Source organism: Eutrema salsugineum, unplaced genomic scaffold (assembly GCF_000478725.1).
Source record: "Eutrema salsugineum unplaced genomic scaffold, Eutsalg1_0 scaffold_6, whole genome shotgun sequence".
Classification (NCBI taxonomy): Eukaryota; Viridiplantae; Streptophyta; class Magnoliopsida; order Brassicales; family Brassicaceae; genus Eutrema; species Eutrema salsugineum.
In genome coordinates, this window is record NW_006256547.1 from 4,560,757 (window position 1) to 4,582,710 (window position 21,954).

General features: G+C 36.7%; 3 protein-coding genes and 1 long non-coding RNA gene across 4 annotated transcripts; all 4 read right to left on the reverse strand.

The window, feature by feature from the left end:
- Window positions 1-6,493: 6,493 nt before the first annotated feature.
- Window positions 6,494-8,673, reverse strand: LOC18013304 (probable prefoldin subunit 3). The gene is made up of 6 exons (XM_006394995.2): window positions 8,391-8,673; window positions 8,116-8,173; window positions 7,904-7,975; window positions 7,142-7,261; window positions 6,945-7,046; window positions 6,494-6,718 (listed from the first exon to the last, which is right to left on the reverse strand). The coding sequence occupies exons 1-6, from the start codon at window positions 8,534-8,536 to the stop codon at window positions 6,629-6,631; spliced, it is 588 nt and encodes a 195-aa protein (XP_006395057.1). The 5' UTR covers window positions 8,537-8,673; the 3' UTR covers window positions 6,494-6,628.
- A 634-nt stretch (window positions 8,674-9,307) lies between these two features.
- On the reverse strand, window positions 9,308-12,835 carry LOC112083380 (peptide-N(4)-(N-acetyl-beta-glucosaminyl)asparagine amidase-like). Its single transcript, XM_024151076.1, has 11 exons — window positions 12,777-12,835; window positions 12,567-12,687; window positions 12,412-12,465; window positions 12,124-12,318; window positions 11,950-12,048; window positions 11,780-11,866; window positions 11,296-11,421; window positions 10,989-11,052; window positions 10,835-10,904; window positions 10,684-10,739; window positions 9,308-10,578 (listed from the first exon to the last, which is right to left on the reverse strand). Exons 1-7 carry the CDS (start codon window positions 12,833-12,835, stop codon window positions 11,398-11,400), a joined length of 639 nt encoding a protein of 212 aa, XP_024006844.1. The 3' UTR covers window positions 9,308-10,578; window positions 10,684-10,739; window positions 10,835-10,904; window positions 10,989-11,052; window positions 11,296-11,397.
- A 255-nt stretch (window positions 12,836-13,090) lies between these two features.
- On the reverse strand, window positions 13,091-14,547 carry LOC112083403. Its single transcript, XR_002897636.1, has 3 exons — window positions 14,409-14,547; window positions 13,886-14,333; window positions 13,091-13,441 (listed from the first exon to the last, which is right to left on the reverse strand). It is a non-coding gene; the product is annotated as an uncharacterized LOC112083403 (long non-coding RNA).
- Window positions 14,548-15,128: 581 nt separating this feature from the next.
- LOC18012909 (putative F-box/kelch-repeat protein At3g24610) lies at window positions 15,129-16,813 on the reverse strand. The gene has a single exon (XM_006394996.2). It carries the CDS (start codon window positions 16,763-16,765, stop codon window positions 15,341-15,343), a length of 1,425 nt encoding a protein of 474 aa, XP_006395058.1. The 5' UTR covers window positions 16,766-16,813; the 3' UTR covers window positions 15,129-15,340.
- Window positions 16,814-21,954: the final 5,141 nt, after the last annotated feature.

Here is a 21,954-nt window from a genome sequence, read left to right on the forward strand (position 1 = left end):
CACATGTTTATGTGACAAAAATGTAAATTTGTTTGATAAATTAAATTTCTGCAGAGAAAATAATGCGGTATGAGAAAAATTCTATCTGTTCTGAAACATTAAGAGCATATATAGAAATAAAACCGTTTAAATACAGTATTTGACATATTATATATATATTTTTAAAATAACATAATTGTTATGTGGAAAAATCATTCGTAAAATGAAGAAAATCCTTTAAATTTGTTGAAACTCACTCTTATTCGCTATACCAAGAAAATGCTTTGTCGTTTTCTTTATATCACGTGTTTTCGGGCATCGGTCATCGGCCATCGTAGAATAGACTAATTTTATCCCACAAAAATTTTACTTGACTGCCCAAAATGAAAGATTTAATTAACCTAAACAGCATAAAGAAAGACTGAGAAAATAGAAATAATATTGTTACAAAATACATTTTAGAAATTTTATTTTCAAAAAATCATTGCAGTGATCTTCTTTTCAATTTTTTCTTCGTTACAATCTCAATGTACCTCGAGTTCGATTCGTTTTAAAATAAAATTGATAGATACTTTTGTTTGGAGGTGGGGGTTACACGTTTTTCTCAGTACATAACCTTTTGTGTATGAAGAGAACGAAGTGTCATGGTCATGGACCCACCCGACCCGACCCGTACCTTGTGACCAAAAGCAGCCAACACTGTAAAATTCGTATACGAAGCAGCTGTTTATATGACACATTATTTTTATCGAACGGCCAAAATATCAGAACGTGGAGTTTTAACGCGCTATTAGCTGTTTTATTTACCCTACCCCTCATGTCGGTTGCTTCCGTCTCAAGCCATTCTCCTTTTTTTTCCCCCTCACAACACTTTTTTCCAGTAAACACGTTACTTTTTTTTGTTTTTAACTTCATGTAGGTTAATGATATTGGACCGTCAATATAAATGAATTATTAAATATTTAGTAGTTAAAAAATTCGGTGAAAATATTAGGAAAACGCGTGATCAAGTGCTATATTGCTAATTAATTATACTTACCAAAACAAATGCTACGCTTTTTTTAGAGAAGTTTTTTTTTATGCTAAGTCTGATACTTACTTATCAACGATCCAATTCAAATGTGTACATCACACGCAGACTTACCAAACGCTCGTGTGAGGTTTTTTGTATACGCGTGCACTGTTTTCTGTACGAAAAAGTATGTTGTATATTACTATATTGTGTAATGTATCGTCTTGAGTTGATATATACACAAATGAATTCATGAAAATAATGGAAACCAAATCTTAGTAATATAAAATTGGTGTTTGACATGGTCCACTCATAAAAAGTTTAGTAGCCGCAAGGCGCAAACCAAGGACGTACGTCCACACAGTCCCCTTTCCTATACGTTTTTTCCTTACTACCACAATAAACCCACTCGGTCTTTCTTTACTATATCTCTATACATATTAACAACTTCGTATGCGCAACTCATACATATATACATATACATTATTAACGATTCGTACTATTGATTAATTATTCGTTTTCGAAAGGAAGTATATTAAAGTGTTTTAGAATGGAAGTATATTCATTAGTAATATAATAGCTTTCACACGCATATATATGTAAGTGTAGTGCGATTAGTTAGACTCAAGGGTCTAATTATATTCTTTGGTATGATTTAAAAAACATACTATTTTAGTGCCTTACTGACTTTAATCTCACTTTCGAAACATTATATATATAGATATGTAGCATGTATGTCGTATACATGTGTTGTGCACATGGTACATAGATGATTTATCGCCGCGAATGATATTATATATTGCTTTTATAACTCATCAAACAACTAAAATAATGTATATGATTGACCACAGGATCATAGCTAGCTAACTGCTAAAGTTCACGAGACCAGATCTAAGAAAAATGTATATATATTTCAATAAGGGTAAGACGAAGTGGTCAAATGTCAAAGGTGTTGACCATCAATTGTTCAACCAAACTTTTTCAATTATTGGAGTTGAGTTATCCTGATCAATCAATTTCATATTTCGATTTAAAGCGTAATGTTCTAAGATTCGCAGTAGGGGCATTTTTCTAGAAACTAATATTGATTTTTTTTCTTTATACCAGCTTCATATAAATACTTCAATTCTTGAGTACAACATTTTAACGTTACGTGCAATAAAATCTATAGATTAATAGATATTAAACTGTTACAAATATTATTACTGTATTTAAAGCGATACTTTCACAAAATAAAATATATGAATCAGAGAAAGTTGGTGTGTCATAGTGTTCCACCCTGATGTTTTAGGGTTATTCCAATCCCATCATAGAAACAGTTCAATCCTCTGAAATATTTTCTCTAACACCCTCTCCAACCAAAGATTGTTAAGAATAGTGTAAGAGTTCTCAAAATAATAATATAAAATGAAATTCTGTAAAAAGAGAAGAGAAGAGTCTTTAAATGTATAAAGAGAGGTTCTGAAACAAGAGATTTTGGATACCCTCTTTCTTATTTTAAAAACTTTTATAATATTTAATTATTATTTTCTATATATACAATATGAATAGCTTCTTCTAACATCCTCCCATTGAAGATGGTCTAAGGTAGTTTAAATACGACAATATCATTGGCCTAACTATATAAGCCCTTTCAATAAATTTTTTAATTTTAATTTTAATTATTCTAAATTCTTTTTCACTATAACATTTTTTTCATAGATTCTTTTGTTCTTTTTTTCTGTTTTTAGTATTATCATTTGAGTTTTGGACGAGGTCCACAAGGAGATACATATCTATTCCAACATTTTTCTTAAATCTATTCCACCATAATTAATCGTGTATTTATATTAGTATACACAGATAAATTTGGAGTTTAACTCATTCAAATTTATTTGGTATAGTAGTATGGAATATGGATATATAAATATAATTTTTCTGGACGACTTATCATTGTTGATATATAAATAGTATCCTTTGACCACAGCACAGTTTCAAAACTCTAATGCTCAAAGATTAAATTTGGACAGTTTTGAACATGTTATTGTCATGTCACTTGTCAATACTGAAAAGAATAAAGGTCAAAAGAGTTAGATATCGTCGGTCCAAGCCAAATGAGCCATGTGTGTGTGTAATATGTACGTATAATTACAAGGTACATAATAACAATGTGTTCATTGACTTTGAAGACTGATTAGTATCCTACAAGTCGGTGATTATATGAAACTCGCATCGGAGCTAACCTTATACTTCAGAGTTCAGATAGAGAGATTGGCATATATGTATATGAAACGAGACCAAGACATAAATATAAGTTTTGAGAAAAATAGTAATGTTAGTGGAGAGCTACGTCTGAAAGAAAATTAATACCAACCCAAACCAAACGATACAACTAACAACCTAAAATAAATTGATTTCAAACATAAAAGTTTACATTCCCAAAAAATAATCCAGGTTATCTTCAAATCAACAAAGCGTGATTTTGTATACGATTTTGGTATATAATTATATATCAAGAATCTAAATAAATGATAGATTAGTGTAGATTTGGTTTAATATGTAGATCCGTAATCTGGTTTTTGTAAAATAAAGAATATATATGGAAGGAGAAGAATAAAGGTCAAGATTCGTTCTGGGTGAAATGTAGGAGGAGGGAAAACAACCTGTTGACTTAAGAAATGGGGTTTTCTTATGTCGAGTGAGAACATCTACCGATGATTGCGGCTTTGCTGATTTTAGTTTTTTTTCTTAACTTATTTTATTACACAAACAAGAACAAAAAAAGTCCGTTGTTTTGTTTATTCCCAAATTTAATTGTGGAGGGATGACCCAAGAAGATTACAAGAAGAAAAAGTCAAAGTCAAGAGAGATGAGAGAGTATATGATTAAAATGGAATATTGTAACGCTAAACCCTAAAAAACGCGTTATTGATCACTAGCAGACAAACTCACTTTAATAACTCTGAGGGGACAGACAGCTGCTTTGGCTTTGCTTCTTCAAAAAAAAAAGGAAAAAAAAACAAAGAAAATCGCCCTCGTTTTCCGTGTACGTTTCTCCATCTCTCCTATTTTCAGATAACGAAATATTATCTACAATCTATTTTTAAGACTACAAATTTACACAAATTTGCGACCTTTTATTGTATTTAATATTTGACGACCATCTCGTTTTTGTATATGGATTATGCTAATCTTGGTTTTTTCTTGTTCTCGTTTGAACAATATGAGATGTTGTCTATAATTTGTGCCAGTGTATTATTTATATATATATATATATATATATGTAAACCATTTACATGTCTATACATTTTTATCACATGTACTTTATATGATTTATGTTAGATATGTTTTATTGGTAAAATCAGATAAATCATACATATCACTATCTATATGAAAAAAAATAATACGTAAAAACTGATTCAATTTTTGTACTAAATAAGACTTAACTGAAAGAGGGCAAAACCTTACTTACTTAGGAACAAATGAAAACTGTAAACATCATTTATCATGACACATAACGTTATTTTAAATCAAATGTTTTTTCATCACATCGATTTCTAACTAGATTTTATTAGATTGAATCGGTTCGGTTTATCCAAATTATAATCAATTACACTCTTAACAAGTACGAAGGATATCTCCATCTTATATATAGCACATACTAAATATATATAAAGATATAATAGCATCGTAGAAAGTCTATTAGAAATTCAACCTTAGTCAATTCGAATGCTAAATACGTCTAATGCATCCAACGTTGAATTAAATAGGGGAGACACCAAAATTCACAAAATTCTCTGAATTGTAAAGCTGTTATGGCCGTATATGAAAGTTGTTATTAGACCCAAAAAACGTCTTATGTGGGAGGCCTATAAATGCATTTTACATGTCTTTATGAACATTATATATATAACCTAAAATCTTTTTAACGAAAATTACGACACCGTGTATTCCCAAACTATTCTATTCGTAACCAGTAACCAATATCCATCAATTGCGGGATCGTATATTAGAAGAATAGGGTTTCTCGGATTTTAAATGTACTATGTACAACCTTTAATATAGATGTAATATAAATATTTGCATGAGTGTGGTTTTCGGAGGAAAAATATGAAGGAATAGTTTCCAGGAAAACAAAGAAATGAACCATTTTCTCAACAAATAAAAAATAACGAAATAAAATTAACAGATATTCCCTCCGTTTCACAAAGATTGTCATTCTGAGATTTTTCACACATATTAAGAAAATTATTAAAAGTACAATTTTGTTCTTTATTAATATATTAAATATTTGTTTTTATCTAATAAATACATTAAATTAATAGGGTTAAAACTGAAATATTATTTAAAATTTTGCATTGAAAATATAAAACGACATTCTTTATGAAACAAAAATAAAACCTTAAAACGACACTCTTTGTGAAATTGATGGAATAAAAAAAAAAAAGTAAAAGTCATTAAATGAAATATGGACCATCATTAATTGAAAGGTCCATTCTAAGGGTCAATTCAAGCCCTAACTATCAACAAAAAAACTATGCTCCATTTACTTTTTCTTTATTTATATTGATTGATATAATTGTTTTCTCACGTAATATTCTTCTTTTGGGAACGACGGAAATCTCAAAATGTTCATATAAATGCCTGCAACTTGATAAACTGGGCATTTTTGACAGAACATGATGCTACATTTGTCTAAAAAGGCGCTGAAAAATTATACTAAAAATTATGAGTGTTGCAAAAGAAAGATCTTTTTATCCTAAAATCACAATTTAAATGGTTAGCCGAAATATCAAACACGAATTTTACTCTGATTTAATAATAATGGCTGGTTGAATCCTCGCAAAAGATTTACTATAAAATGTCATATCAGTGACAAGAAAATATGTTGTATTAATGTATTCAAGAAAGTGAAATCTGATTCCTCTAAATGCCGATGCGTTAATGAGAAAAGCTTATAAAAGGTTCGATTTGATCACTTTTGTTTCTCATTTCCACTTTTTGTTTCTCATTGCCGTCATGACCCTCGTCACCAATATTGAACCTAGATTTCCGAGAAAAATGACAAATTAACTTTTGATAATTTCTCCTATCAAAAAAATAATAATTCCAGAAACATAATTGGTTAATAACACTTAGCCATTAGAACATTGATCAAGAGTTCAAGACCACCAGATACTGCAAATAGTACTTCAATCACAAAAACCACAAGCTGGTCTCAAAACTCGACAACAATGTAGGGAAAAACAGAAGACAACTGATGCTAATGTCCTATTCATAAGTTTGTCGCCGAAACAAAATTTCATCAAGATCACACAAATCAAGAGTTACAAACAACCGACTAGGACCAACAGAGTTGCAATAATCACATAAGTTTATAAAACAAACAATTAATTAGATTTACAAGCAATATTAAATAGATTTTTTATACCTTAAGTTTGATTTAATATATATTTTTTTAATGTTTTGTTCTGTGTGAAAATATTAAAAAAATTCTAAAAATCTCTTTAAACTTCAACGATATTTCGATATAAATGTGAGCTTTTAAATCATAGTATAATATATGTTGAACAAAATAATTTTTTTAAGAGTACTTTATTAAAATTAGGCCCTAGCCCATTGTTTTTCAATCCATAACATAGACATGGCCCTGGTGATTCACGAGTCTGCAGCAGCAATAGCAGTGGATGTAACTTGTTTAACCCTCCTTTGATGAACATCCCAGTTATAAATACGCGCAATAGTTACCTGTCCATCACCAAAAAAAGTCCTAGTCAAGAACGATTAACTAACCTTTATTCAATCTCTGTATATATATATATATATCTACATTATTAGATTAACCGGGTCACCAATTGCAATTTTGGGCGGTTTGGAAACTCACAGTTATGTAATAAAGCCTCTACTCAAACGTTCTCACAAAACTATGCGCTGACTCAATTGAAATGAGGTAAATATGTAAGTATCTCAGTACCTGAGTAACTGTGACTTGATCCCTCAAGAACTGTAAATCAGCTACAAGAACCTCCAGGCTGGCTTTAGCATTTTCCAGATTGTTTTTCAGAAGAGCTGTAGCCTGTTGGAACAACAAAAATTACAAGAACTTATTCTACGGTCCCTGGAGCCCGAAATTTAGAGCATCGAAGAGAATATGTTTTCAAAGTAATGAACCTCTTCACAGGAATATTCGAGCATGACATTTGCTCCCAGCCACAAACACACCGAGTCTGTGTCTTCAATACAGGCCCTTGAATATATTCCTTCAGACACTTCAAAATCGGCTAAAAGCGCCTGCAGTGTAAGAAGAAATCCATGTGAGAAAAGAAGATGATTAACACAAGAATCGTAAGTGGGTACATCAAAGCAACTTTCATATAAAAATGATGAAACATCATGCCCACTACAATCTATGTGTCAGTTGATTCTTCCAGTGAAGCTAGAACTATGTTCCGTGACACAGCATATTCTGCTGTCACCATCAAACCCGACTTATAGACACTAATCCAAGGGCCCATAGGCACAAGAAAGCTGATTGGTGATTTAGCAGCACCCTATTGTCTTTCCAACCTATCAACCACGATCTTCAAAAACAGACTTTCAATTGCAAGCATGCTTATCAGGTTATAAGAAAAGTTTTGAGTATGCCTGAATCGCGCAAAGACAAGAGGAAAATCTTAACATGGACGCAAAGTTGGCAAATAAACATCGGTAAAGAATCAAAGCACAACCAAGTTCAACCGTATGAAATTAAAAGTCAGGATTCTGGATTCAGAAGTTCAAACAACGTTTACAATTGGCCACCAACAATCTCAAAAATAGCAGCAAGATACTGATCACAAGATCAAAATTAAACGTAAAAACAGAACAACATTTATGCAAAACCAAGGCTATCTAAGTATGATTACTAGAGATTGTTGAAAATTAACAACGAACCTCACCAGTACCCTTCCTTGCTTGCAAAGTGGCAACAACCTCTAAGCACTTCTCAATGTCTGGGATTTTAGCCTGCCAATTTATCAAAACTGTTAACATATCATCAAGTTACTAAGTTAAGAAGATAACTTGAAAACATAAACATCCATCGTAAGAGCTTAGAGAAAATACTACCACTCATCATATATACTTATAAAAGAAGAGAAGTGAACCTGAAGATCCCTTTGCTGGGCAAGAAGCTTCATTTCAACAACTTTATATTGCTGAAGCCTAAACAGAATCACACAAGGAAAAAAAAATCATTAACGAGTACAAGCTACATACAACCTACTATGCTCGCAATATGAGCGTGACGGAATGATTCAGGATTCAATCAAGCTAGTGTAATTGGATCATGACAGTAGATCTGGAATCGAGCAAAGAAGAAGAAGCCAAGTAAATGCGTAGTTAACTGAGAACTGATGTGAGGAGAAATGAAAGGAGAAACCTTTCTTGATGGAAGGCGAGAGCAGAATTAGAATCGAGGCCGGACTGCGAGAGGTAAGTGTCGACATCTTGGATGAATTTAGCGGCGGGAATCCCTCTTCTCTCAGTCAAATCGCCACCGCTGCCACTCGGAGAAGAAGACGACATCTGCGTTACCGGAATCTCCGTTTCCTTTTTCGCGATTTAGGGTTTTAAAACGCCCCTCCAACTTGTGTTTTCGAATCTGTCGGCTTAGGGACGAGAGTGAAACCAGCGAGCGACGGACCAAGTGATCAGCAACACGACGTCGTTCTGAGTCGAATCAGAAGCAGTCTAACGACGTCGTTTAACGAATTAGCTAGAGCCTCACTAAGCCCCCACTTAAATTGTGGGCTTAAGGCCTCACTCACTCATGTTGATAACCAAAACTAAAGGTTTATGAGTCACAAGACAAAAATTCTGGTATCAAAATGTAAAATTGCATTGTTGAAATTTGGAAAATTGGTGGTTGGATTATAACGATATTCTTTTGTTTCTTTAAAAGAATCGTTAGGGATGAGTAAGTCACAACTAGGTTTGGTGACGAATGAGTCAAAATGTGGGAATCTACGAGAAAAAATAAGGAACAATTTTTTCTTGATATGTAGCCATATAAGTTTGATCATATAGCCGATCATACCTGAAACTCCACGGTAGACTATATATGGAAACTATCATAACGGTTATTTCCATAATCACGGGATGTTCCATGGAAAGTATCCTCTCCACCATATGTTTGAAAAAGTGGAGAGAGGTGAATGTGAAGGATACAAGGAGAAAAAAGATGACAACGTGGACTAAAAGCTTTTAATAACCATGCAAATTAAAGGTTAATGGCAAAACACGTAAATTCTTTTTAGAGACTGGAATCACCATGTTCATTGCGACGAACAAGTTAAGATCAACAAGATTCGTAACGAAGGAGAAGGAAGTGCGGAGAAAGAAACTGATAAGCGAAGAGGTAGAAGAAGAGTAGAGGAAGAGGACGAGAGAAAGAAGAGGAGAGGAAGATAATTGTTGGTTATGAATTATGATTAATTGATTGACTAATCCAATGAAGAAGCCCAACTTACAGGTCCTTTAATGCTCTTACTATAGTCACGAGTCACAACTAACCAGCACTGCAGTCACAAACAGAAACCAGGAACGCACTTCGTCAAATGATCGCCCTGGTGGTCTCGGACAGTGGAACACTCCACGTGTAAAGATTGACGCTGAAGGATTCTCAAAATACTCCCTCGTTCTTGCTGTTCCTGTCATCTTCTTGCTTACCTCAACAACCCAAGCAACACCAGAATGTAATGGTAGCTTAGGCCCTGTTTGCACTCTTCTATCTCCAAAACTGTGGAGTGTGCCTCCAGTTAAACCCATTCTCAGTCGAACACAAGCTGTCTCCATGTGCTCGTAAATCGCCACAAAGATGAAAAATTCCCCAGCTTTTTCAATGATTCTGCAATCGTTTTTGTTCACCACCCCAGCTTGCTTACAATGTGTTCTGAGAAGATAACACCAGACTTTACACTGCTCCAAATTTCCTAGCAAGGCTCCCTTAGCATGATAATGTCTTGCTCTCAAAAACATGTCAGAATTAACCCAATCTCGTGCTTGTAGTAATTCAGTAGTTTCAACACAACACACAAGCTCATCTTCGCCAATGGAATGAATATGGTCCAGCTCAAAGTCATGAATATACCCATAATCTTTACCCGTCCTACATACCTCCATAGACAAGATTAATGTGACCAGAACATCTCTTGAGAAACTGTTCTTAACCTTATCAACATCATCTTTGAGATTTCTTAGTTTCTTATTTTCTGCCTCACTGTACTTCTGATGAAAATTTTCTCTAGCAGACCTCCACACATTACCACGCGTGTAAACCTTCTTTAACAAAACCCACTGAACATGTTTAACCACTGATCCTCCGGGCTCCCATACTTGATTGGCTCGAGACAACTCCGAAAGTCGTAATAACATAATTCAATAACAATAACAAAATGGGGATTGCTCAAAGAAAGAACATAATTAAATTTCTACCCCATCGACAAGGCCTAGATTTTGTGAGAATATGGGAGTCCATTATGGGGATTGCTCAAAGAAAGAAAACTTACCCTTTCTCATATAGCATGGGTTTGTCATGCACTCCTTCACAAGGGTCAAGATGGATCCATCTGCAGAAAAACAAAAAGGGAGAAATTATTCGCTTGAAATTGCTTCACGTTTGAAAGTTCCTACAAAGGCAATCAATAGACATTTGTTTGGCAAATGAAGTTTACCTTCCCAATGAGTGAGAGAAGCACTACGTCCGGACGTGATCTGTGAAGTCCATTCTCTGTAAATGAATAAAATTATTACAAAAACACATAACAAACAGAAAAACAGTACCAGCAAATTTGCGGGAAGTGACGATGTTAGTTAGCAGAATACCAAACGAGCGGCAGTATAGCGTAAAGCAGTTGGCCCACTCCCCGCAACGACATCTCTTTGTTTCTACAAGCTGCATGAACATGGAAGAAAAATGGAACCTGTCAATATAGTCTAAACTATATTATATCTTCAAATGTACAAGCTATATAGTTACCTTAAGCGGATCATTGTACCGAGGGAATCGAGTAATTGTTGGACAAGAGGTACACCTTTATAAGCTATAGTATAACCACAAAACAGTAAGCCCAAAGAGTTAGCCAACAGAAAATAAACAAAATTGCTGTAAAAAATCGAGTAATTCTTGTCTCAATGCAGTACACTAGATATAATAGGAATGATTCAGTTTTTACAGTCTTACAATTTCTCCTAGAATAAAGGCCGTGAATTCAGAATAAACATGTTACACATGTTACATTTCGCGCAAAAGAATCTACGCAGAGCTTGCAAAGTAATTCACATACCCATATAGTTCAACTCGATTTGCTCCATAAGCAAGCTCTGAGGTAAGTGGGTTTCCCATCCCCTGGCCTATGGTTTTGTTTCCACAATAGTCACACGAAGGTTCATTGACCCATCTGCATTATCACCTAGGAAACAACAGAGGAAGAGGTTATTTGAAACTACTACATATTCTTACAAATAAAAATGCTGCACAGAGAGACAAACTGAGAAGTCCTAAAAGACAAGCAAAAGGGTGTTCAGAAAAAACTGAAGGATTTTTTGAACCAGAAAAGTAGCTGAAGCAGGAACGCGTAGTCTTTTTCATGTTTCGATGGCTCAAAATTCCCCTCCTAAATGTTTGTTAGAAACATGGATCAGTTAAAACTCTCATGTAAGATCTAAAGCTCAAGTAAAACTCCACCTAAAACCTTTGATTCTAAATTTCATCAAGGATTTCAATATCAAAACTTTTACTTCTATTCATCGGTGAATATAAGCTCAAACCTTGGCCAGAGAAACCAAAGCTTTCTCCTCGAGCTCGTCTATAGGAACGGTCTTTCGAGCAGCTTCTTGGCTGACTGGATCTTCATACTGAAACAGATATTACAGTCAGACATCCAACACATATACAAAATTCTTGTAGAAAAAAGATTCAAAGAACTCTAGTCTATCACCATAAGGACTTGGCTGACATAAATCCCAATCCTCCTCTCGAGTTCGCTGCTATCTTTTGCAGCAACATACTGTTGAAACATCATCGCGTCTTCCTCTGCCTGTAAGTAGGAGACCCAAATGAAAAGAGCAGCCAGAATTACATTCAACATTGATACGACTGCTAATAAAAAAACCTGCAACATTCGTGCCAACTCTTCGTCTGATTTCACCATGTCCGCATCGGATTTCTCGCTCTTACCAGAGGTTCCTTCTGACTTGTCCTCAGAGTTTCCCCCAGCTGAGACCAATCGAAGCTTATCGGATATAGAAGTGAGATCAGTCTCATCCGATACCAATACCACTCGATCATCATCATCTTCCGCAACGATCTATCGCCCACAAATTGAACAATTAGATAACAGAAATCATCAGAGTTTGCATCCATCACCGAACCAGGAAAAACGAAAAACTAAAAGAAGTACCTTTTGCTCATCAGGAGGAACAAAAGTGAGGGAGAATATTTGATATCCTAAAACCTGCAGAGAAGAAACAAGACAGCATCGATTTGTGGCGGAAGATCACGAAATCGAATCGGTGACGAATATGAATTGGAAGAAAGAGAGAGAGTGAGAGAGACCTCAAGGCCATTTTCAGTGTCGTAATCGATATTAAAGCTCAAATCTCGGTGGCGGATGAATAAACTTCCGAGCCACCATTTTTCCCAGATGACTGAGATTCCAAAAATGATCTCTTTCTCTCTATGCAGAAGAAAAGAAACAAACAAAACAGTCTTGAAGAACAGAAGAAGGACCACGACCGGCCGGTTTTGTCTTAAATCATAAGATACCTGAAATCGTACCATTGGTTTGGCACGATTTGATCTAGGACCGTTTTATGCACTGACATGATTCAACTACAATTACATACTTGTAATTCGATCTTTTTGTTACATATTCTAAAGTTGTGAATAAAAGCTGTCTTCTGTTTTATAAAGCTAAAGTAAATTATAATGCCCTCGTGTCATCTTAATTCATAAAAATGTGAAAAATATAAAATTAATTAAAATAGAGGTATACTTTTTTGTAGTTTAATATTTGATTCCCAAAAGTTAAACATATCATCAATAGAAATATATGCATGTACAATTCAACATTTTGGCCAGCTTTCCTTCCTTAACCGAAAAAGAGATTCATATCTCAAAAGCGAAGACCACGAACCAGCCGGTTACGTCTTAAATCTTAAGAAAACCTGACATTGTACCATTGGTTAGGCACGATTCGATCAACCGTTTATGCACTAAACATAACTCAACTACAATTACATACTTGTAAATTGAAGTAAAAATTGATCCTTTCGAATTATCGAACTCTGTGTCATAATATTATTCAAGAGCTTGAACATATCAATGTCCTCCTCATTCCTCAAGAACCGATTTTACATGATCTTGTAAAAGCTCAAATGGATTCTGAAGCATATAGCCTGCATTGGAAGATACGCCTTGTCGACATACCCCTGACAATATTCATTGCACGTCTTGGAATTAACAGATACGGATAATGCGATCAAAGTTGGATGAACTAATTTTAATAATTATGTGATTATGCCAAATCGCAACTAAATCCAACATCCATCAAAATGCATTTCAGCTACCGTTAAGATGCAATTCCACTATTTTTGTTTTACTAAAACATATTCTGCAATATTCGTTGTAAAAACAAAATTTCAAATTTTTATCGGTCCGTTAATTTTTTTCAAAGAAGTTACGATTTTCGTCAGTTTCCTGCTAAAATGCGAATTAACTGTTTTTCGCCATAATGCACTTGGTCATTTTCATTGAAATATGATTAAACTATATTTTTAGGAAACTTCTAGAAATGGTGATGATGATGATGTAATAGATTAATAGAAGACGAGGATGATGATATGTGAGTGTGGCTATCTTTACAAGTCACATACCTGAGCGTGCTATTTTTCAGATTCTCATCTTCCTCTTCAAGCTTTTTTCACCCCGTAGCATTTATAACCAATAAAACAATCAATCATTAGTTTCACTTTTGGAATGAACCCAAAACAAAAGAAAAAAACTATTTGGAAGATGGATAATTGTTGACTCGTAAGAGTATTAAAAAGGTATTCCCCATGCTCCAAGGTGACAATTGCAGAATTTTTGTCCTTTCAAAGACTCATGTTATTGTCTGAAGCTTTTGGAGAGTGATCTCATTACCTCTGCTCCAAGAAGTGAACCTCAGAAGATAGATATATGTCTCCGTTGATATCTGTGAATTTAGAGCTCAAGGCTCTAATTTCTGTCCTCACACAACTTCCTCTCTATGCATATATGCTATATATGTCATTAGCAAAGTGAGAAGCAAACCCAACCTGCCCGCCTTCCGTATCTACTTGTCTGTACAAACCAAGATCAATGAAACTCCTAAAACAGAGAAGATGCAAAAATCTGCTTACAGAACAGAAAACTTACCAGCAGTTGTTGAACTAATCCGATTAATCTTTTCTGCCAATAAAAAAAAGATTAGTGTGAGACTACCTGAAGATGAATATCTAAACGACATTTATGTGTGGACATCAACAAAAAGCATTTTGAAATGGCAATGAACCCTTTGGATTTCATTCTGGAGCAGGAGATTCTATAACAATGGGAGAATTTGAGCAGCATTGCTAGACAAAGGATTCACAGGACTAGCAGGTAACCCAGAGGTCAGCGCTTAGTCGATTTTCAGTTTATATTGAGCAAATAAACTCTATCCAACTTCAGAGGGATTGCAATAAGGATCAGAAGTCGAAGGACCATACGAAATTATCATCTAATCTAGATTACCGAAATATCTGAAGCCAAATTTCGTTCTAGAAGCTCTTCTTCACAGATAGGACTCTCTGCACCAGAAGGGGTGTCAACATGCTCTCTGCTCCAAGTGTTACGCCAAAGTTGTAACAAAAAAAAAAGGAACAAGAGAAATCAAGCAATGAGCTTTGAATTCCTGGTCACGAGTATGTTGAACCAGAGGTAATCTTTACACATGGAATATTAGACAAGTTAGGAACAGATAAATAGGATTTTGTAATTAAGGTCAATTTGCATCAAAGAACTTCATCCGTAAAATCATATATAGCAAGTTTCCATCCTTGAATCTCTGATGCTTCAGCAGAACGGATTTAGGAAAAAATAACAAATATCAGGAAATCTATAAGAAAATCTCAGAGCATGTGTTGCAGTATTTATCAAAACGGAATGAAGTGTCTGTGAACAAACAGAAAAATCAACTCGCAGAAGATCAAATAAGACAAGAGACACTCGAACAACTTATTCAGTTCACTGACGATAATATAGAGCGGAGATGCATAGATAATACAAAAGTAAGATTTTGAGTATCAACATCAACGGATGAAGCAAGCTCAAAGAGTGACAGAAACAGAATGCAAAACCTTATAGCGATCTAAGAAAGGATCAACATCAACGGTCATAACAGCATGAGACCACTCAATGTTGCCCCAAATCTCGCCTCCTTGGCGTCTCTCCAAGGAAACCTCTGCACACCAAATCTGCTGAAGATTCCCTATCATCTCGTCCCAAAAGAGCAAAATGTTGCCACCAGAGTTGCTCAGTCTGGCACCAGGTAATAAAACTGCCAACTCTGGGATTTCATCGAACTCAAGCTTAGCTCTGTTGTATATCTCCACATTCTGCACACCAAAGTGGACCAGTCTGGAACGAGAGAGATTCTCATTGAGAACCTCTAAGCCCTTCACTTCCTTCCACCAATGCATACCCTCTGGTTGGCGCCAATCCAACTCCTCTTGCTCACACCAAAATATTCTCCCATGTTTACTAAGAGAGTAGAGCAAATTATCAATCATACACCAATCCCTTCTAGCCCCTGTGACTTCACCAAGATTCCCTATTCCCCATTTACCGTCCCCGGGCGAGTAGTAGGTAGTTCTTTCCGCTCCATCCACTGCGTAAACCTTCCCATCCCTCACCACACAGTCGTGAATATACATTTGGCGTCTCTTCCGAAACGGTATCGGCGGCAAAGAACCCCAAGTTTGTGTCTTTGGGTCGAATACCTCTCCCCAGCTCAAGGAATAATCTTTGAACTTGCAGCCTCCTACAACGTAAATCTTTCCTTCTACGACGGCAGCAGCCGGGTAAGCTCGCGCAACTCCCATGGAAGGGATGTGGCGCCACGTGTGAGTCCGACAATCCAAAAGCAATACATCCGAAATGGGTTTGCCTTTTATCAATCCACCGATTACATAGATAGCCGAATCCAGCGCCACCACGGAGGATCCTTCCCGAGATTGAGAAGGGAACGAAGGGATCGGTATCAGATCGGAGGAGATTTTTCTACGGCGGAGGATATACCAGCGTGGATTTGGGACAGGAGGGGTGCGTAAGCATACGTAGACGTAAGATTCGGTGCGACCCGTCAGCGATCGCATCTGGTAGAGCTCAGGCGAAGCCATTAACGAGCGATAACTCTTAGAGAGGAGAGATAAGGCCGCGTAGTCCCATCTGGAAACTCGAGCCAAGCAGCTCAGAGCCACATCATCTGGCAGAGTCGATAAAGGAGACGGCTCCTCCTTACTCTTCTTATACGGTGGCTCTTCGGAATCGCACATCGGTTTAAAGTTGGTTTTTTTTCTTTGGATAGCAATAACTCTTGGATAGCAACAACTCTTGGAAAAGAGAGACAAAGCCGCGTGGTCCGATCTCGAGACTCGAGTCAGGCAACCCAGAGCTACATCATCTGGCAGCGACAGTAACGGAGATTGCTCCTCCTTGCTCTTATAACACAGTGGCTCTTCTAAATTGGACATCGGCTTAAGGTTTGGTTTTTTTCTTCGGATGGTTTCGATAGATCGGTAAGAGATACTGTATATCCCTTTTTATAAGCTATTAACTGATACACCAAAAACAAGTAGGATAAGGAAGGATCTGATTTTTTTTTTCTTTTCCTTTTTTGGGTTGTAGGGAAGATCTGAATTGATAACAACAAAAAAAAAACATATAAAAATACACGATTTGTTGTGAAAACTTCTTCGAAACTTTATTAATCACTGGAATGTATATATAGAGTACATAGGGAATCTAGGTTAAGTACAATGCCCTGATGGGCCTAATGGGCCGGTATAAGAGTCCATATATGATATGTGTTATAACACTCCCCCTTGGACGAGTGAACCGGGTCAGCTACTCAATCGGGATCTCGATAATGCGCTGGGGAATGTTGCCTCATTAAAACCTTACCAGGAAAAACCCAGTGGGACAAAACCATGGTGAAGGAAAAAGAGTACAACACGCATTACTCCCCCTGATTGTAGCATCACTGCAGATCTCTAAGTCTATACATTCCTATCTGTTTGACGAGCTTCCGGTGTGTTGAAGTAGGCAATGATTTGGTGAAGAGGTCAGCTGAATTCTCACTGGATCGGACCTGCTGAACGCTGAGAATGCCGTCCTTCTGCCAGTCTGAGGTTGAGAAGAACTTCGGTAGAATGTGCTTCGTCCGATCTCCTTTGATATATCCTTCCTTGAGCTGAGCTATGCATGCCGCGTTGTCTTCATACATCACCGTGGGCTGTGTGTCTTCGTCCATACCACAATCTCTGCGGATGTGCTGAGTCATGGAGCGCAGCCAGACGCATTCCCTACTAGCCTCATGAATGGCTAGGATTTCAGCATGGTTTGATGAAGTGGCAGTGAGTGTCTGCTTCATTGATCTCCAAGAGATGGCTGTTCCTCCATGCGTAAAAACGTAGCCAGTTTGAGACTTGGCAGTGTGCGGATCTGATAGATATCCGGCATCGGCGAAGCCGACTAACCCATCTTTATTTTGGTTAGTATAGAAGAGTCCTAAGTCTTGAGTACCTCGAAGGTATCTTAGGAGATGTTTTATACCGTTCCAGTGCCTCTGAGTTGGAGATGAACTATATCGAGCGAGGAGGTTCACGGCGAAACATATGTCTGGTCTAGTGTGACTAGCCAGGTACATTAACGCTCCTACAGCACTGAGGTATGGCTTTTCAGGACCAAGGATTTCTTCATCATCCTTTTTGGGACCAAGAGGGTCATCACTTAAGCTTCTAACTACCATTGGGCTGGTCAATGGGTGAGCTTGGTCCATATTAAATCGCTTGAGTACCTTTTCGATATAAGCCGATTGATGCACAAGGATTCCTCCTTTGATGTACTCAAGTTGTAATCCCAAACAGTACTTTGTTTTGCCTAGGTCTTTCATTTCGAATTCTGCTTTTAAGCAGTCGACTGTTTGGGAGATCTCACCAGATGTTCCGAGGATGTTTAGATCATCCACGTATACTGCTATGATTACAAATCCTTTGTTTGAGTACTTCTTGATGAAGATGCATGGACTGATGGGGTCATTTTTGTAGCCTTCTTTGATGAGGTAATCGCTGAGGCGGTTGTACCACATACGCCCACTTTGTTTCAGTCCATACAAGGATTTGTTCAGCCTGATGCAGTATTGATCTCGAGATGCATTTTTGTCTTTTAGTTCAATGCCATCTGGGAGTCTCATATATATTTCGTTGTCCAGGGGCCCATAGAGATATGCGGTTACAACATCCATTAACCGCAGATCAAGATTTTCTCTTATGGCCAGACTTATGGGGAATCGGAATGTTGTTGCATCCACCACTGGAGAATAAGTCTCCTCATAATCGATTCCGGGTCTCTGTGAGAATCCTTGTGCTACAAGCCGTGCTTTGTATCGAACGACTTCACCGAGTTCGTTCCTTTTGCGCACAAAGACCCATTTGTGGCCCACTGGCTTGATGTGTGATGGGGTCCGGATGATCGGACCGAACACGTTTCTGAGTTTGAGACTCTTTAACTCCACGTTTATGGCTTCTTTCCATTTTAGCCAATCTGTTCGATGTGTACACTGTGTTATTGACGTGGGTTCTAGATTCTCTTGCGTGAGCGCAACATCAAGTGCTACTTTGTATGCAAAGAGTGCATTTAAGTCGACTTCTTTTCGATTCCATTGTATTCCGGACATATTGTAATTGATGGAGATCTCATTGTTATCTTCTGAACCTGGAGATTCGGCGTCCCGAACTTCCATTGAGGGTTCATTAGATTGAGTCTCAGCCGCGGCTATGTCTGATATTGCAGGAATCCCGGTTTCGGTTATTGCACCTTTCTTTGATTTCCGGGGATTCTTATCTTTGGAACCGAGAGGTCTGCCCCGTTGAGACGTGGTGCAGACTCTGTAGCAACTTGGGTCTGTCCCGTTGGGACAGCTATTCGTACTGGTGCATTACAAGCTGGGATGTACGATTTGGTTACTTTGGTCGGGTCAGCAAAGGAATCTGGCAATTGATTAGCTAGCTTTTGGTAATGAATAATCTTTTGGATCTCTGAATCACATTCTAGAGTCCGAGGATCTTGCCAATTTAATGATGTTTGATTCCATGAAAGATCTTTGACCAGCTTGTTTGTCTCACCACCTAAAGAGGGATATACCGATTCATCGAATTGGCAATCCGCATATCTGGCCTTGAAGAGATCTCCAGTGGTTGGCTCGAGATATCTTATGATGGTGGGAGAGTCAAAACCAACATATATTCCCATCCTTCTTTGAGGTCCCATTTTGGTTCGATGTGGTGGAGCAATGGGTACATATACTGAACACCCAAATGTTTTGAGATGGGAGATGTCTGGCTCATGACCCGAGAGTAGTTAGGATGGGGAATATTTGTGTTCTCTAGATGGCCGGATGCGTATGAGTTCAGCAGCATGTAATACTGCATGTCCCCATGCTGAGGCCGGGAGCTTTGATCTCATGAGTAATGGTCGGGCTATCCATTGAATGCGTTTAATGAATGATTCAGCCAATCCAGTTTGAGTATGGACATGTGCTACAGGATGTTCCACGGTTACCCCCATGGCCATACAGTAGTCATTAAACGCTTGTGAGGTAAATTCACCAGCATTGTCAAGGCGGATAGTCTTTAGTGGGAAGTCAGGGAAATGGGCCCGTAATTTTATGATTTGGGCCAAGAACCTAGCGAAGGCTTGGTTCCGAGAGGACAAGAGACAAACATATGACCAACGGGTCGATGCGTCTATAAGGACCATGAAGTACCGGAATGGTCCGGAAGATGGATGTATAGGTCCACAGATATCGCCCTGGATTCTTTCTAGGAAATGAAGTGTTTGTTTAGAGATTTTAACTGGTGAAGGCCGAGTGATCAATTTGCCTTGAGAACAAGCTGTGCACATGAGGTGTTGAGGATAAGCTCGGTTTTCTTTGAGGGTATGCCCTTGAGAGTTTTGAATTAGTTTACGCATCATATTTGCACCGGGATGACCGAGCCGGTCGTGCCAAATAGTATAATCAGTAAACCGGGCTTTGAGAGTGGTATTAGCTTCAATCATACTGACTTTAGCATGGTAAAGTCCAGTAGAGAGCGCGGGTATGGTTTCGAGGATTTGTTTATGGCCGTCTACGGTTTTAGTGACTAGGAGGGATTCTTTGTTCCCTTGACCTTGGGTTTCTATGTGGAAACCATTCTGTCTTATATCCTTGAAGCTCAGAAGATTTCTCTTCGAACTAGGAGAATATAGAGCATCTGGTATTTCAAGTTGTGTGCCATTTGATAGCAACACATAGGCATGGCCATATCCTTCGATAAGGTTTGAGGGACCCGCGATGGTGCTAATATTTGCGGTTTGATAGGTTAGGTTTATGAAGTAACTTTTGTTTCTTAAGATAGTGTGGCTGGATCCACTATCTACGACTATGGTTTCCATTTGCTGGTGTGCTTTTCCACCTTTGGATTTCTGACAGGCTAATGAAACTGGGAGCTAATAGACCTCAGTTAGCCGCTACAAATTCCAAGGATTGATCACCAAAACTGGAGAAGCTGCTGGTTGAAGAAGGAAAAACTCGGATCTGGTTTTTTTTTTTTTTTCGGTTGATCGTCGTGTACTGTAAGTGTGCGTGAGGGCGCGTCCGACGTTGGATCGACAAACGGTTTTCACCAGTAGATTCGTCTCGTCGAGGGCTTCGATTTGATATGTAGATAGTCTTCTGGTTCCTCACGGTTTGGAAGATATGCGTCTTTTAAGTTTCGACTTGCTTTTAGGGTTTTGGTGGTGGCCGGATTTATTAGGGTTTTTCGCTCAGAGAGTCTTATCGTGCTGATAACGTGTTGTGAAAACTTCTTCGAAACTTTATTAATCACTGGAATGTATATATAGAGTACATAGGGAATCTAGGTTAAGTACAATGCCCTGATGGGCCTAATGGGCCAGTATAAGAGTCCATATATGATATGTGTTATAACACGATTTGAATTTTACATTTTTATAGTTTTTCTTAACCTTTACTATTTAGTATTTTTTATATATTTATGAAAAATTAAATTCATTTATAACAAGATTTTCACCCATGACATCCGCTCATAAGAATTTTTAATAATAAATCTTTTATATATTATCTTATTATACCAAAGAGGATTTGTCAAAGTTGTTAAATCGCATAATTAAAACTTTTCTCAAATCAATCGATCAAATTTTAACACATATTTAATAATTTTTCAATAAAATATTAATACATCTAAATTTTCATTATATTTAATATTTATTATTAATAATAAAAATAAACGTTTAATAAAATTTTAATCCAAAAGGGTAAAAATAATAATTGTATTTATGTTTAGATTAAGGAAATTAAAAAAATAGATTTTATATTAGAATACAGAAATTAAACAATAAATAAAAATTTAAAACAATAAAAACTAAATATTTTACTAAAAATGAAAAATTATATTTCTGCTTAGAATAAATAAATCTAATTATATAACATAGAATTTTATAACAAAAATAATTCGCATATGTCAAATCAAAGTTGAAAAATTTAAAGAAAATACAGAATTTAAATTTAGAAGCTATCATAAATTTTATTTATAAAGATATTTTAATTTTTTAGGAATTATTAAAATTTAATTATAAACATGTATTTTTTATGGATTTTGAT